At 46.2% G+C, this 17,678-nt stretch overlaps 1 protein-coding gene across 1 annotated transcript in view; it reads left to right on the top strand.

Annotated features, from left to right (window-relative positions):
* The window catches only part of Togaram2 (TOG array regulator of axonemal microtubules 2), a 51,270-nt gene that overhangs the window by 24,685 nt on the left and 8,907 nt on the right, over positions 1–17,678 (top strand). The window contains 5 exon segments of the mRNA XM_035447946.1: positions 681–839; positions 6,233–6,350; positions 6,684–6,778; positions 8,475–8,667; positions 9,390–9,606. Coding sequence (XP_035303837.1) covers positions 681–839; positions 6,233–6,350; positions 6,684–6,778; positions 8,475–8,667; positions 9,390–9,606 — 782 coding nt within the window.

The following is a 17,678-nucleotide window of genomic DNA, read 5'->3' as shown; positions in this document are numbered from 1 at the left end:
GACAGGCAAAGTAACACAGCATCACAGAGTTAATCAAGTGCAACATAAAAGAATGCGAAGCATCTTTGCATCATTAGAACAAATGTTCTACAGCATAAACAGATGAAACACATCTTAAAATAACATTCCACAGCACCCTGTTGTCACTAAGCACAATGCAAGAGCTTAGCATCAACAGGAGTCTGGGAGATGCAATTGAGATGGTGGCATAGTATTCAATTCCAGGGAGCTGGCAGCCTGATTTGGTGGGTGGGGGATACAAGAGTGCAACTATACTTACCAGGGACCAAGCAGGTGCCAACTCAGAGGGAGCATCTAATTCTACCTGTGGGACTAGGGAAGGAAGAGGGGATTGATTGGGAAGGGTTTTCCTAGGTGGAAGAAAGATGGCAGAAGGAATGCTTGGGATCAAGAATGCCCTGAAAACAATGTGGCTTCATACAGCTGCTCTTCCCACTCCCATTGATGCTGTGGTCAACTTTAGCTCCATCATTGGGAGCTACCCAAAGACCATCCCTGCCTCCCCCCAACCCCCAGTCACACAGGACAGGTTTTAAAGTCATGACTGCCGTGAACATTATTTACAGTCTGCAATTACGGATCTGCATGTGTGTTAGTCTGCAGTTCTTGTATCCTCACCCTATGACTGACCTCTTGGCCATGATTGTGTTTCCTTTTAGCCATCGGAACCCGTTAGTCCGGAAATGTACTGCCAAGCATCTCTCCGCTGTTCTGGAGCAGATTGGTGCAGAGAAGCTGCTTTCAGGGTCCAGAGACAACACAGACATGCTGGTGCACAACCTGGTGAGACTGGCCCAGGACTCTAACCAAGATACCAGGTAGGGCAGGACTCCGGACTGAGTATGGCCAAAGTAACAAGTCACTGGCCAGCTCCTGGCCTGTTAGCTTGGTGTCCCCGGGGGTTCAGCAGAGGGACAGTCAGATGGATGGAGGCTGGATCCATTGCTTCTAACTGTGTTCTCTCATCTCTCTGGAATTATGGCCAGCCTGTCCAGGCAGTGATTAGTCACCACTCTTTCTCATCTTCTATTTCCTCTATTCCTTGTGTCTGCCTCCCCCCCCCCCATAGCAGAATATTCAGCCATTTTTTTTTTTTTTTGCAAGAGTGTTTACTGAGAACTCTTCTTAACAAGTATGGATGTGAAAATGAATAGGGAAAATTAAGCCTCTGTTGTGTTGTTGCATGCCATCTAGTTGAGGAAGACACACAACAAGCAATAAGTATAAGGAACATTTTAGATTCTATACAAGCAGCACAAAAGCGAAAAGCCAACAAAATGGAGTGGAGAATTGGGGAGAGAGACTTGAGGCTGCGGCCAGAGAGAACTGTGCAGGGATAAGTTGATGGAGTCTGTTCTCTGAGGATCTGAGCATGGAGTCTAGACAAAGGAAACAGCGTAAGGACTTCAGGATGGAAACAGCTTGGACAGGGAAACAATGGCTAGACACAGGGAAACACCAGCACATGGCAGACAGGCCCGGATCATGAAGGATCTTGGAGGCCGCAGTCTAAAGCTGGGGTTTTAGGCTGTTCTATGGGAGAGTTCTAGAGGGGTTTAAAGTGTGTCAGGGGCTGATTGTCTCCCAGAGCCAGAGTTGGGGCCCTGTTGATTGCAGTTGATCCTGCCCTTTTACTTTCTGGGATGTTGTCACTGTGTCTGTTTGGATGTAAAGGTGACAGTCAATGCCTTCATTTCAGAGAATGGGGAGCATGGATCAGGGGAATTAGGCCCCTTTCCCCCCAGTTAGTGGAGCTGAGGTGGTGTGTTGGTCACACGAGCTGTCCACACCTCCATGTTCCATGGAAAGCTGAAGTACCCACCCTTCTCCTGTTGCCACCACTGTACAGGGTGTTGCATGTCACTTCTTTGTTTGCTGAATAGGAATCTTCTGGAATTAACCTAACATAGCAATGCCACCCACTCTCCAGTGGCCATGCTGGATAACCCAGAGTGCTTCCCCTGAGGCTCCCCTATGCCTGAGATGCTGCCTCCCCTTGGTCTGGCCAATGACTGGCAATATCCACTTCTTCCTCCTTTTCCTCCTTCCCTTTTAATGGGTCTGATGGGAGAAAGTAATGCCTCACCATTGTTTCAGAGTGTCTTTCTTCCTGATGGCTTTGTTTTTTATATGACAGTAGACAGATGGCTAGTCCATAATCCTGGCAGGAGATACTGGAGGCTGGGCCCGGGAGGTGGATTGGGCATCAGGTCTGTTTTGAAGGCAGAGCCATCAGGATATGGGCAGGATGGGTTTCAAAGATACATCAAAGGTGACTCTTAGGCTTTAAAATGAACATCGGGGTCAATGGGGATGCCATTCATTTAAATGATGAATATTGCAGTAGAAGGCTTGGGGTTGTCTGTAGTTGTTGAGAGGGATAGAAATCAAGACTTATTACCTCCCTAGATCTAATGCCTCACTGGATGGCACTGACCACATTTCTTTTTCCTTTATGGTACTCTGGTTTCTGGAGTCACTGGACTTCCTGCTTCTCTTCTTAGGGTCAGTTCTCCATTCTGCCTGGCATCTGGAGGTGGTCTTGGAATGATCTTAGTCCTCTGTCTTAGTTTCATTTCCCATTCCTATGATAAAATACTTGACACAACCAACTCAAAGGAGAAAGGGGTTTGGTTTGTTTGTTTGTTTGTTTGTTTGTTTTTTGTCTTGAAATTCCAGGTGACAGTCCATCACTAGGGCAGCCAAGGCCCAGGGAATGTTATACGCATAGTCAAGAGCACAAAGCCGTGAATGCATGCATGCGTGCATGTGCTCAGCCAGCTCTCTCCTTTTAGTCAGTCCAGGGACTATAAAATGGGCCACATCGCAGATATGTCTTCCCGTTTCAGTGAACTCAACAGGTGTGCCCACAGGCCAACCTCATCTGGACCATTCCTCATTGAGACTCCCTTTCATGGTGACTCTATGTCAAGTTGCTAGTAAAAAGCTAACTATCACATCTTCCCTTCTCCTCTTTCTGGCTCTCCTACTATCCACACCTGATTCTTCTAATACCACCAGGGAACGCATCCCTGGATGGCCTATTCCTGTCTTCAGTGTAAAGGGTCCTTAAAAGACATCTTTGCTTTTCCCTAAGCCCACTTCTTGGGTTGTATTCCCCCTGGACTGTCACCTGGAATTTCAAGCCAAAAAACAAACAAACAAACAAAACCCAAACCCCTTTCTCCTTTGAGTTGGTTGTGTCAAGTATTTTATCATAGGAATGGGAAATGAAACTAAGACAGAGGACTAAGATAATTCCAAGGCCACCTCCAGATGCCAAGCAGAGTGGAGAACTGGCCCTAAGAGGAGAAGCAGGAAGTCCAGTGACTCCAGAAACCAGAGTCACCATGACTCAGCAAGTCACCAAAGATGCAGAGTGGGGATTCTCACTCTTTACTGAACCTTCCCCGACACATTGTCCTCCACATCATAGCATCTTTGACATTGCCACACACAAATGTTCTAGTCAGAGGCCTCTCAAAGTTGCTGTTGTCCAGCCAGTGATTATGGCCTGGGTGTTGTTTTCTATCTGCACATTTGCAAACTTGGTGGTAGTTGATCCTCATCACATGAACTTTGGAATTGAAGTTTGTACTGTTGGGATGATGCGAGGAACCTTTCCTTGCTTGTTGACTGTGGGATTTATTTCCAGAAGTCCCTTCGGGTGCTGTTCAGAGAGTGTTGAGTTAATTCCCATTTCCCTTAGAAGGGTCATACTGTCACTTGGCACTGAAACCAAAGTTACAGTAGTGAAAAGTTACATAGAGCAACAGGGCAGCAAAGAGACATCAGTTAAGCAAGACTTTGAAAGACTTAAGAATTAGCAAAGAAATATAACCCAGATAAGGAAACTCTCCAAACTGAATGTAGGGCAGCCTAACCCAGAAACTAAGGCCACTACTATGACTTAGTGCCTGGAATTTACCAGCTTACAAGGCCATAAGATAACTGGGTACCAAGAATTCCCAGATGGCTCCCCTCCCCAAGGGGCTCATGGAGGAAATAGATTGCCCCACTGGCCAATGTGTCAATAATTAACAATTAAGGGTCCCTATGAAACAAAGAGATAGCTACCATTTGCTCAGGCAAGATAAGCATATCCTGAGGTCTGCAGGTTTTTCAACTGGTGGGTCAGGAGGCCATCTGATTCCCAGCCCTCTCCTCAAGACAAAGGGCCTCCTAGGAACCCATGACTCTGGTCATGTACTCAACGAACAGAGAGTTGAGGCCCCTCCGTAAGCTTGTGGTTTTTTCCTTTAAAAACACCTGTGCCTGGGGGATGAGGCTGCTCTCTAGCCTGCATGCTGAGAGAGCCCGTTTGTACAAACATCCACCTTTCATTAAAGCCTCTTGCTGTTTGCATCAAGTTTCTGCCTCCTCATGGTGATTGGGGTGGCCGAGGTCCTGGGAAAAGATACTGGAGGCCTGAGCTTCTGGGGCGGGGGGTCTTACAACTTCATGTTGAAGGAATGATCCCACATTGTTTTGCAAAGCAGGAATGTCACCCAGAGGAAGGAAAAGATCACAATAATGTGACGTTTATTCCTCTAGGTAGCCTTCACACATGGGGCAGTAGCAATGAACACAGTGGAACCTGTTAGCATTTTCTTGTCCCCATTTGCCTTAGTGGAAAATAAAGTAGTGATGCATTTTATAAACAGCAGGGTCTCAGGTTGGGTCGAATATGATCATTCTAGATGCTTTCTACTCCATCTCCAGCCAGCTTTGTAACCCTGCAATTTCAACCCCTTTATCAGCTCTTGAACCTGACTGCCCTTATCTTATTTTCATTTTGTTGCTCATTTCAGGGCTTCATCTCTTGCCTGGTCCATGATGGTGGTGGCCTCCTAACAGATCTCCAAGCTCTTAATCTTGTCCCTTTGCTACTCACTTCCTGCCAAAGTTAAAAATTTCACTCTGTGTGTGTGTGTGTGTGTGTGTGTGTGTGTGTGTGTATGAGTGTGTGTGAGTGATGGGGTGACCTTGGAGGTCAAGAAGAATGTTAAATCCTCTGAAACTGGAGTTATAGGCAATGAGGCATCTTTATTGCCTGGAGGTATTTTGACTAACATGACTAGTTGATCATTCCTCAGTTTCCCATTGCCTGTAGGCCAAAGTCCAGTCCCTTCACATTGCCCTAAACACAGCTTATCCCCTTCTCTGGCTCCTTTCAGTCTCACATTCTCCAACCATATCTGGATGTTGTAACAGACCATGTTGTAGACTCTAGAATGCCCTCACTTTCTTCCTAGTCCTATCCTATTAGTGAACACTCACTCATCCATTGAGTCCCAAACCCAAACTCTTTTTGATTCTCTTACCCAGCCAGTACTCTTTACCAGGTAGAGCTGACTGCTCCCTCCTAAACCCTTCCCCAGATTTTTAAGCTTCTAAAACCAGGGGAGAAAAAACTTACCAACACTTCTGATAGCCACACAGCAGGATATTAAATATTCTGCTATTGGATATATAGCTATATGAATGCTGGATATATTGAATAAATAGCTATAATGGATAGATATTAAAAATACTTATGGGGCTGGAGAGATGGTTTAGTGGTTAAGAGCACTTTCCCAGTGAGGAAGGGTGTGGCTGCTCTTATAACCATGGCCGGAGCTGCCAATATTGTCTTGCTTGTAGCTTTGGGGTAGGTTGTGGACAGGGGTAGATTATGGACAGGTACATTTAAGAGATCTTACATAGAACCCGGATATGATTCCCTGTACCTACATTGTACAGCTTAAAATCATACATAATTCCAGGAGCTCTGACATCCTCTTTTGGACTCTGTGGGTACCTATACACGAGTACACCTAGACACATACATATATATGTACATTTTCAAAAATCTTGAAAAAAAAGGTACATGTGAAGAATATTACATAGCCTGGGAAGATGATTAATGAGAAAGCAAAAAGGCTTGTAAATGAGTTGCCCATGTATTCTGCTATCTATTAAAATGTAAATGCATAGAAAAAAGACTAAGAAAATATATAAAAATTTAATAGTGATTTCCTCTTGGTAATGGCATTATGGATGATGTTTATTTTTTTATGAATCTAATTTTTAACTGGGTAGGGATTGCTTTCCTAATTAGAAGTATGCAAACCTCTCCTGTTATAATTGAGAAAGTTGTATAAAGCTGTAGGGTGGATTTATTGGGTCTCTCCATGGCGGTTTCTTCATTCGTTTTTTTCCCCGGTGGCAGGTTTTATGGCCGGAAGATGGTGAGTATCTTGATGACAAATTCAAAGTTTGATGCATTTCTGAAGCAATCCCTCCCATCTCATGACCTTCGGAAAGTCATGGCGGCCATCAGACAACGGGTGAGCTAGTGGAACTCAAGTGACCGACAGCCCTCATGTAGGTCAGGGGAATGAGTGGGGTTCCAGAGCTTCCATTTCATCAATACTCAGGGTTAGGGTTGTACTTTCTCTTCCCATTGTTTGTGTTCGGGTCTGCCCTATGTGTCTCAAGTTCCCTGGGCCTCCATTCTTTCTTGTCTTGAGTGGAGATCTCGGTTTCTGCCCAGCTACTTCCATGGCTCCAGACAGTGACTTGGGGGTGCTTCCAAGTGGAAAGATTATCCATCTTGTTATGCTTTATACTGGGATGTCAAACCACTCCCTTTGGCTTAAATTCTGTGTCTGTTTCTCAAGGGAATACAAGACAATCACGAACTTCCATCTGCCAAAGGCCGAAAGGTGTTGAAGAGTTTGGTGGTGTGTGAAAATGGATTGCCCAGTCAAGAGAGGTATGGCTGTTCTTGTGTCTCCAAGGCCCCATGACCAAAGCTGCCAATGGTGTCTTGCTTGCCCATGGGGTTGAGTGTGGACTGGGACATGTCTTATGGAGCATCTTTAATGATGGATTTATCGGGTGCATCTTAGGCAGACCCAATTCTGACTTGGTGGCATCTGCCAAAGATGTTAAGTTGGATAGCCTTGGCCAAGGGAATGCACTTCTGCATTGGCCAGGCTGTCTGTGTAAGCATCTCTTTGTTCACTTAGATCAACATGTCTTTTAGCCACTAGATTGGTCATCCTAGGACTAGTTCCTGGGCAAAGCTGGACACAGGCAGACAAGGAGACCTGGCTTGAGGGCTGGAGGGTGTTTACTGGGAACAGTTAAAAATGAAGCAGGAATCTTCTGCTTGAAATGAGAACCTTCTGCCAGGACCATAGTGGGATGCAGGGAAGGTCCTGCTCAGCTCTTCAGTGATGTCCTGCACTCTCCTACTCTCTCTCCCTAGACTGGACTGGTCCCCAGCCTTCCCATCCTCATGCTTTCTTTCTCTGCTACATTCTGTCTTTGCTTGTCCTGAGCACCTAAAACTTGCTTGTTGATTCTACAAGATGCAACTTGCCTGTTACCTTCTCCCAGACATTCTCTGACACTGTGTCCCTATATCCCCAGAGTAGACATCTGTCCCTGTTCTTCATACCTCTGTCTCCCATCTTTTTGTGAGATGCTTAAGGAACAGACTGTGTATCTCATCTCTTTGTTCTCAAGGCCCAAACACAGCTCTTAGTTTTCAGTAGGCAAGAATGTGAGATGCAGGAACAAATGGTAGAATGGATAATATTGGAACATGTTGGGTGGGACCTGGGTTTGGGCAGGAGCTCAGAGATCCTGGCTTCGAACTAAGTGTGGGAGGCAGGAATCCTATGTGGTGCCTCTCTCATGTTGGCTGAACAGTCTAGGCTCTGATGGACATGCAATCCCAAATACTCTGGGTTCCTGCAGGAGTGTGAGAACCTAGCTAACAAGGGGTATGACATGGGAACCAAGCAGATGTAGAATGTGACGGCCTCCAGAATATTTAATCTTCCCTTATTCTTAGGTTAAATACACTGTAGCTGGGCTGGTGGCCACACTGTGCTTGCATGCATGAGACTCAGGGTTCCATCTCTCATGCATGAGACTCAGGGTTCCATCTCTCATGCATGAGACTCAGGGTTCCATCTCTCATACATGAGACTCAGGGTTCCATCTCTCATGCATGAGACTCAGGGTTCCATCTCTCATGCATGAGACTCAGGGTTCCATCTCTCATGCATGAGACTCAGGGTTCCATCTCTCATGCATGAGACTCAGGGTTCCATCTCTCATACATGAGACTCAGGACTTCTTCTCCCCCAACACTTCCACCAGTCATCTTTCCACAGTACACTCTCACTTATCTTCCCTTCACCCCCAATTCTTTACATGTCCTCAGAAAGGAAAGGGTAAAAACCAGGAAGAGAGAGTCTTGCTTGTTGCCCTTTGAGGAGAAGAGATGCCCAGAGTGCAATAACCCCAAGCAGCATTTAGAGGAGGGGTGGGGTTTGGACAAAGCTGTAGGAAACACCATTATTTCTGCCTTACCTGGAAGTGCGATGTGGCTTGGGCTGAGAGCTGTGTTCATCCCCTGGGCTCTTCCCCAGGGGTTAGTGACTGCTTCTTCCTAGGCTTGGCTCCAATGGCCCACGGCTGATGGGGCTACGCTCCTCCCTGAGGGGTGGTGTGGAGATGTCAGAGCAGCTACGGGAGCTGACCAGGCTGCTGGAGGCCAAGGAGTTCCTGGCTCGGATGGAAGGTGTTGGGAAGCTCCTTGAAAACTGCAAGGCCAAGCCAGAGCTCATCATTACCAACCTCATCCAGGTGAGCACCCACCCCTGTTCTCCCTCCCTGATTTCTCCCCATGGGTTCAATCTGGAGAAGTCTGAACTGATTTGGAGGGGATGCATGGGGAGCCTGCTAAGCACTCAATTTTCATGTGGTCTTTGTAGCGTGAAATGACTAGTTGGATGTGGCTGTGGAGTTGAGCATATCTTTAGAATGCCCAGAGATTTCCTGCTTGGCTTCCATCCCTCTGCCAAAGAGGGCACTGTGGTCAAGATCCAGGGTCACATTCAGTTAGCTATTTGCATAATATTTGATATCAGAGCCTGTGGTTGGGCAGTGTCTGGGTCATAAGTGATGGACAGATGGAGCACACTTGGAGTGATGCTAACAGGCAGGTGGAGACCCAGGCTGAGTCAGGCTCCCTCCTAGCTGTGTGATCTGAAGAGACTCATTAGCCTCCACGAGCCTTCACTGTTAGTGGGAAAGTGGAGTTATAGCAGCAACACAGCTTGCTAAGGTCATCAGTGTGGGAGGGTGAAGAGCACCCACCCCAATATTCTGGATGATTGACACGTGAAGAATGCTCAGTACATGTCTGTCTCTCCTTTTTTACCTGTTCCCTTTTGAGAAGAGCTCTTCTTCATTGGGAATGTGTTAGTATAAGTCTGGGTACCACTTTCCGGGATGCAGAAGTTGTCCCAGCCAACTCCTGCCAAGCCTGCATTCCCATGAACTCTTGATTTTTTTTCCTTCAATAGGTCTTTGATGCTTTTACCCCAAGGCTTCAGGATTCCAACAAGAAAGTGAGCCAGTGGGCACTGGAGTCCCTCGCGCAGATGCTTCCCATCCTGAAAGAGAGCATCCATCCCATGCTGCTCTCTATCATCATTGCAGTTGCAGATAATCTAAACTCTAAGAACTCTGGGATCTCCACTGCTGCCTCCGCTGTGCTAGATGCCATGATGGACAGCTTGGGTGAGCATCCCATTGTTGTCCCCTGTGGGGCTGTGGGAGGCACTGGCACCTGGGCCACCACACCCATCTTCTTGCGTGGGAACCAGTTGAGTTGCAAACAACTCTGGCTAGTTTGTTTGAGGCTGTGTGGAGCATGTGTTGACAATGTAGGGTCCCCAAGTTCCTGTCTGGAGGCGTTCCCATTTTCTGTCTATGTCTTTCTTAGTCACTGTTTTATTGCTGTGAAGAGACACCATGACCATAGCAACTCTTAGAAAACAAAGCATTTAGTTGGGGCTGGCTTACAGTTTCAGAGGTTTAGTCCATTGTCACCTTGGTGGGAAACATGGTGACACACAGGCAGACATGGTGCTGGAGAGTTAGTTGACAGTTCTCCATCTGGTCCCTCCAACAGCAGGAAGAGAGACACTAGGACTGGTTTGAACTTTTGAAAACTCCAAAGCCCACCCCCATCACACACTTTCTCCAATAAGGCCCCACCTACTCCGAAAGGCCACACCTCCTAATCTCTCTCAAGTAGCATCATTCCCTAATGATCAAGCATTGAAATATCTGAGCCTATGAAGCCATTCTTATTCAAACCACCACACTCTACTAGGCACCGCATGGTCAAGAATGGAGATGATGAGAGGGGACTTGGTCTAGCCTTCCTATAGTCAGTCACATGAGGAAATGACTTCTCAGGGCCACACAGGACACCACAGGGGTGAGTGAGGGGTGCTTGGCAAGACCCAACTGTCAGGGGTTGGTGATGGACTGTAAGACAGGAAAAAAGAATGGAGAAAGAAAGGAGGACACTGTGGGCAGACATCACAAGAGGCAAGAGCAAGTCAGATCCTATGCACTCTAAAGCCTCACAACTCAGTTCCCCAATGGCAGGTAAACTTTTTGGTACATCTCCTTTTCCTTTCCTGGCTAGAAGGCAATATCTAGTATATCTGTAGAGGGAAGGGTGAGTTTAAAACTTAAGGTATGCTGAGAAAGAGGTACATGAGTAGGCTTATGTCTGGGCTAATGTGAAGGAACTTGTGTCTGAAGACTGCCTTTAGGGCCGGGCGTTGGTGGTGCACGCCTTTAATCCCAACACTTGGGAGGCAGAGACAGGTGGATCTCTGTGAGTTCGAGGCCAGCCTGGTCTTCAGAGCGAGTGCCAGGATAGGCTCCAAAGCTACACAGAGAAACCCTGTCTCGAAAAACCAAAAAAAAAAAAAAAAAAAAAAAAAAGACTGCCTTTACTGTATATCTGATGGGTACAAGTTGGCACCTGACCTCTGGCATTCACAGAACATCTTGGGTGAGATGTCCCTGGCATATTCACCTCACCTCTACCCCATGCCTTAGCCAGAACCCAGTTCCTGGGCCTGGGACAGCAAGCTGTGTCCTTGGCTAGAACTACCAGGAAGAGTTTCAGTTACAAATCAAAGGCTTGGTCAAGCCCTTCTCTGTCTCCTGAGTTCATAAATATTGTCAATTTCCACATTTCATCTTGGAGGAAATTTATGATTTGCTGAGTTTGTTGCTGTGGAACAAACAATACAAATCGAGCCCTAAATTACAGCTTGTTCCCTGAGCTGCTCTGGGTGAGTGAGATTGCTGTTGCCAATAATCAAGGCTCTTGGTAAATCACCCAAGGCCCTGGATTTATTGGGAAAACCTACACAAAGTGGAATGGGCTTTACATATTGGAGGAGAATGAACACTCATGTCTGGGGAGTGACTCTTTTAACTCTTCCTCCACCAAGGGCTTCAGTCTGCTCTTTGCCACTGGGCCAACCTTTCCTAGCATAGAAGAGCCTGGCACTTTGGACAACAGAATTTAGTGTCTGCCATAGTTATGACTTGGATACCCTCTACTGGAGGATCTGCTGTACCCACCTAGGATAAGTACCCTGGAAAGCAGTAGGACTGGGATTGGCCTGTATATTAGTCTGCTCTGTGCTGCTACAACAAAAATCTCCAAAGCTGAGAAGTTTAAATAAAGAAAGAAATTTAATTCATAGTTCTGGAAGTCTAAGATCATGGTACTGGTTTCTGATCAGCTTTGATGAAAACCTCACAGTGAATGGCATCCCAATGGTGGATGATATGGCAATGGTGGATGGTGTCACAATGGTGGATGGTGTCACAATGGTGGATTACATCACAATGGTAGATGGTGTCACAATGGTGGATGGCGTCACAATGGTGGGAGTGCCTGTGGAAGAGATTACATGGTGAGACAGGAAGACAGACACCAGGAAAGAAGGTGGCTGTGCTCAGTAAATAGTTTTCTTCATGAGTCTACAATTTCAGATCCCAGAACCTGCTTCAACAGGGACATGGATGCATAAGTACCTCTGTAATCCCAGTGCCCTGTGAAGAAATGGGAGGTAGAGATGGGAGAGTCATGGGAAGCTTGGTTAGCCTGGTGAATGCAGGAATTAAACAAATGTCTCAAAGTGTAAGGTAAGGACTGAAACCTGAGATTGCCTCTGACACACACACACACACACACACACACACACACACACACAAAAGTTTTTTTTTTTTTTTTTTTTTTTTGTTTTTGTTTTTTTTTTTTTTTTTTTAAGACAGGGTTTCTCTGTGTAGCTTTGGAGCCTATCCTGGCACTCGCTCTGGAGAACAGGCTGGCCTCGAACTCACAGAGATCTGCCTGTCTCTGCCTCCCGAGTGCTGGATTAAAGGTGTGCGTCATTAATGCCTGGCTCGAGAGGGGGGAAAGTTTTATTTATTTGTTTTTAAAAGAACATATGTGGGAACTGAATCGCTTCTCAAGGTCTTATTAATCCCTCCAAGGGCAATGCTCCTAATGACCTCATTACTTTCTGCTAACGTCTACTTCCTGAAAGTCCCATCACTTTTCAACATTTCCACGCTGGGGACCAAGCTCCTAACACAGAAACCTTTGGGGACCAGTATACTGCAAGCAGGGTTTCAGCCATGTGGTTCTCTCTGTTGGGACAAAGTCCTCTTTGACACAGTTCTTGGTGCAGGGAGAATGCCAGTATGTGTGTGTGTTAGGGGGCGGCGGGGGGATTTCTAACTCCTTAGATCAGTGCTGAGGTTTGAGATGGAATGGTGTTGGCTTAAAGGTCCAAGGGAACCCAATACATCCCTGGCAAAAGCTCCAGTGGAGCCTACATGATAAAGCGTGCTATCTTGGCTCTGGGTGTGGTGTGTTTGAGCAGGCGTGGGATGAGTTGCCTGGGCCAGTTGGGTTTGCTGTGCTACATTACCTTCTCAGTCCCACCAGGAACACTGATTCTGAAGGAGTTTTTGACTATGAAGTGGCAAGCTTAAGGATTTAGGTTAGTGACATGGAGAATTTTGTCACCCTCAGTGAGTACCAAGGGCAGAATCACGTTGTCCCCAGGAAGGGCTTTCATCTGTCTAGATGGAGCTGAATGTAGCTCAGAAGAGACACAAGTAAACTTCCCACTTCCCAGAGCTTTGGGTGGTAGCTGCAGAAAGTGAAAGTAATCTTCCAAAACTACCCAACTAAGCCTGGTAATTCCAGTGGTCCTTTGGATTTCTCTTAGAGAGGTGCTTTCTCCACAGCCTGCTTCTTCCTGCTTCCCCCACCCCCGGGAGGGAATTCTGGGCTCCAGGCTGGAGATGGGCTGTCAAATGCTGGGTAGTGCTTAAATGTGGGAGGCCAGAGCAACAGCACAGCAGGCGCCAGTCTGTTTCCTGCTAAATGCAGGGCAGGAGGATCAAGAACAATGCCAAGTGAGGCTGCTGTCCTCAGGCATGAAGTCCAGATGGCACAAATGGGGAGGCTGGCTTTCCTAGGATGACATGGAAGATGCTACTTGATTGTGAAATTCATTGATAGCATGGTCTCATCAGCCCCAATCATGTCTTCTTCCCTGGTTTTCCTTCGGTTTGGTGGATTGGATGCTGTGTTGGTTGACATAACAGGTGCTGGCTTCTGCAGCTGTCCCCTTGGGTGGACAGGAAGGAGACCGGGCAGCTTGCTCCCTGGCCTCTGTCATTCATCACTCATCTCCTGTTTTGGGGCTTCTCTGAGCTTGAAGTTCAGTGTTGTTTTTCCCACTAGACACTGAGACCTGATTTCAGGGGAATTTTTCTGAGATTTAAGGAAGTGCCGGAGCAGACTGGTTGGCCCTGTTGGGCTCTGTTACTACTGTTGGGTTTGTTGGACAAGATATTTGCCTGATGAAAACCCCAGGCTGCAGACAGCTCAGCCTTCCCCGGATGACCTTGGCATTCCAGTTTCTCACAGCCAAGAGGAGCTCTTAATTTAGCTCAGCCTCTAGCTAGTGCTGGAGAGGCCAGATAGGCTTGGAGTGGGGGTGGCCTTGTATCTAGTTTTGCTGTTTTCTCTCTGACTTTAAATTTGTCTGTAAATCATATGACTGAGGTTATATTGTCAATGGGCTTAGACTGTGCATCAAGGTGCCTCTCCAAAAAAGGTCCATGTGTGTCCAAGTTTACCCAGGGAAAAACAAGTGTATCCAATTTTGATGTGGGCTCTTCCATTTAGTTTTATTTAGGACAGACATTGATGGTACATGCCTGTAATGCCAGCATTTTGGGAGGCTGAGGTTGGAGGATTAACATGAGTCGGGGCCAATTTGAGCTGAGAAAACAAGTGAACAGTAAGCAGTTTTCAATGCTACTTTATATACTTCTAAATACTTTACTTCTATATACTTTATATACTTAGACATAAAAAAACTCATTCTTTTCTATAAAAATCATGCTTGTTGGGCCAGGCAGTGGTAGCCCATGCCTTTAATCTCAGCACTTGGGAGGCAGAGGGTCAGCCTGTTTTACACAGAGTTCTGGGACAACCAGGGCTACACAGAGAAACCCTGTCTCAAAAAAAATCATGCTTGGTAGTTATTGGGAAATGGAAAAATCTAAAGCATTTGAAAGGAATATAACCCATTTATATTCTCTCTCTCTCTCTCTCTCTCTCTCTCTCTCTCTCTCTCTCTCTGTGTGTGTGTGTGTGTGTGTGTGTGTGTATTTGTGTCTATGTGGGTGACAGGGACAGCCCTCACATGTTGTTCTTTGGGAGCTGTCTACCTTGTTTTTTGAGATAGGATCTCTCACTGTGACCTGGAATAGCTTCATAGCAAGCCCCCAAGGGCTCACCTGTTTCCACCTCCTTACTGCTGGGATTTTAAGCACACACAGCCATCCCAGGCTTGTGTGTGTATGTGTGTGTGTGTGTGTGTGTGTGTGTGTGTGTGTGTGTGTGTGTGTGTGTGTGTGTGTGTTCTGGGCATAGAACTCAGGTCTACAAGCTTGTGTGGCAAGAACTTTATCAACTGAGCCATCTCCCTAGCCTATAGAAGAGTTTTTAAAGGAAAGTATGAAAAACATGGCACTATGCACAGTGTCTTGATGATCATCTGGGGACACTCATCACAGTTCAGTAATGTAAGATACATCACAGTCCTCCATGTGGCCCAAACTGGGTGTGGTCATCAAGGAAAAAATAGGAGGAGTTGTATGTACTTCAGGGCAGCCCATAGCTCATGTGTGACATCATATGCAAATGTTCATGTTCTGATTCAGTTAAACAGGATGCAAGTTCAAATGTATAATATCACAATTATAATCACAAATATGCACAAAGAGTGGGCCAGAGACAGTGGGAGCTACACAGTCAGACGACAACAACAAAAGACAGTGAGAGTGAAGGATGTCAAATGTTAATAACAGTTCTTTTTATTTTTTAACAATACACACAGTTTTGTGGCTTTCAAGTAGACTGAGGATAACACGGCCTGGTGACCTTAGGGCCACTAAGTGGAACAACTATGATAATGCATGGGGATCTCCTTGTCCCTTTGTAGAGAGGAGAGCCTCAGGATAGAATGACTAGCCTTTCAAATGTTAGGTCCCATCACCAGCATCATCATCATCACCAGCATCACCACCACCATCATCATCACCATCACCACCATCATCTTTTTTATTTTTAAATGATGCTTGGAACTGAACTCAGAGCTCTTGCATATGCTAGACAAGTGTTCTATTGCTGAGTTACCTCAAGCCAGCTCAAGATTCTAGCCTCTTATTTTTCCATTGTAAGAATTTTAGGGCAATAATGAAATTCATTAGAACGTCAAATATATTATTCATTATATGATATGGGTCCAATCCTAAATATTGTATCAACTCATCTAAACCTCACAGCAACTCAGAAAGGAACTAGGACTATCCCCAATTATATAGATGGGTAAGCTGAGGCATGGAAGCAGTGAGTGGCTCATACAGTGTTACATAGTAAAATATGAAGGAGATGGGATTTAAACTCAGGCAACTTGCACCTAGAATCTGTACCCCTTTATCATACTTCTTTGTCTTATTAAACCTGAGTGTGACTCAAGAGGGTGAGCCTTATAGAGGTGACCAGAACAAGACAAGGCCAAATGCCTGAGGAGAGTGCTCTGACACTCACTAACCAGCCTGGAAAACTGGTGCCCTGTTGTGATATGACCCTACAAACATTTACCAGGTAGCTGTACTCTGCAAGCATTTCCCAGGCACTTGGACCCAGCCAGCATTTGTCAAGCATCTGTATTCTTGTCAAGCATTTGTCAAGCATCTGTATTATTGTCAAGCATTTATGGAGCACCTGCTGTATACTGGCAATGCCATGAGAGCATTGCCTGGTTGATCGGCTGGTGGTTCACTTTCAAGGACTCCCCAGGCACACTTCTTTGTGGCTCTGGAGGACTGTGCTGAGGGCCAGGAGCTGGACTGAGCACTGTGGGAGGGGACTAAGAAGGGACAAGCGCTTTGCTTTCACTCTGCTACATTGGACCTAGCACTTACTCAACCCAGGCTCCTGATCTTAGGTGTTTTGCTTTGCGGACCCCTCCCAATCATACTAAAACTGAAATCCCTTTGTGGTGGTGAGTGGCAGGACCTGTGGGAGTGGCTTAGGTCAGGGCTTCTGCCCTCATTGCTGCAGGGATGGCTCAGTGGTCACAGGGAGGGGTCCTGATGTAAAGGGTGGCTTTGGGTTCCTTTCTATATTTTTCACACACAGGTATGCACTTCTGCCTTCCACCATGAACTAATGCAGCACTCATGCCCTCAGCAGAGGCCAATACCTGCTCTTGGACTTTCCAGGCTCCAACCCTGAGCCAAATAAAGTGTCATTATTTGTAAATTGCTCATTCTGCTTTTTAAAATTATGGAAGCGGAAAACCAATTAAGACATGAAAACACACTGGTTGGGTGGCTATGCCTGCCCTGCCCTCCTGACAGGTGTGGGCAAGCCCCATAGCTATCGCCCTGGAAAGAGCATTTCACTACTTGCCCTACTTTCCATTAAGGTATTCCATGGCTGTTGTTGTTGCAAAATGCTGGGAGCTGAGCATGCTGGGAACTGGGCATGCCAATGCCTCCAAGTTCGTGGCAGGAGCAGTGGGGAGATAGCAGGAGAGTGTTCTGCTCTTGCACCTTGCATGGACAGACCAAGGGTGTTGATCAACCCTTACTCAGGCTCTTGCTACATGAGCATAGTTTCCCACCCTGGTGAAGTTCATGTTCAAATCAAAGAAACTTTCTGGAGGGAAGAGGTACTCCTTTTTACTTGTTCTGGGCACCTTGTCCATTACAAAAAGGACACCAGAAAGTGCTCACTGTGGAAATAAGTGACGACCTGGCATGGAGTATCCTCATGACCAGAGTGCGTTTAGGCTTTAATAAAAGGCTTGACTTTTGAGTGCTGTCCCCGGCTCTTTAATGACCTTTGTATGACCAGCACTTGTTTCACCCTGAAGCTGTAGATATATTCAAATATCCATGTGTCCATCCTTCTTCATCTATTGCTAGCATCATTTTCTGTGTCTGTCTTTTGTCTCCCAGTCATTCATCTACCTTCTTTTACCCCAAGCCTCACTTTAGGGCAGTTTGGAAAATCAGACAATACAAATCAGACATATGGGAGAAAATGGCAGACTGGGAGTCAATCTAGCTGCTCTGACTGTCCACTCTTCCCCCCAACATCCTGTTCATTTGCTTTTGCTTTTTCAAAAACTGGTCTTATCTAGGCTGGGATGATAGCTCAGTGGGTAAATACG

The sequence above is a fragment of the Cricetulus griseus genome, chromosome 7 (assembly GCF_003668045.3).
Source record: "Cricetulus griseus strain 17A/GY chromosome 7, alternate assembly CriGri-PICRH-1.0, whole genome shotgun sequence".
In the NCBI taxonomy this organism is placed as follows: Eukaryota; Metazoa; Chordata; class Mammalia; order Rodentia; family Cricetidae; genus Cricetulus; species Cricetulus griseus.
Note: the sequence above shows the minus strand (reverse complement) of the source record. Positions and strands in the feature narration are given on the sequence as shown.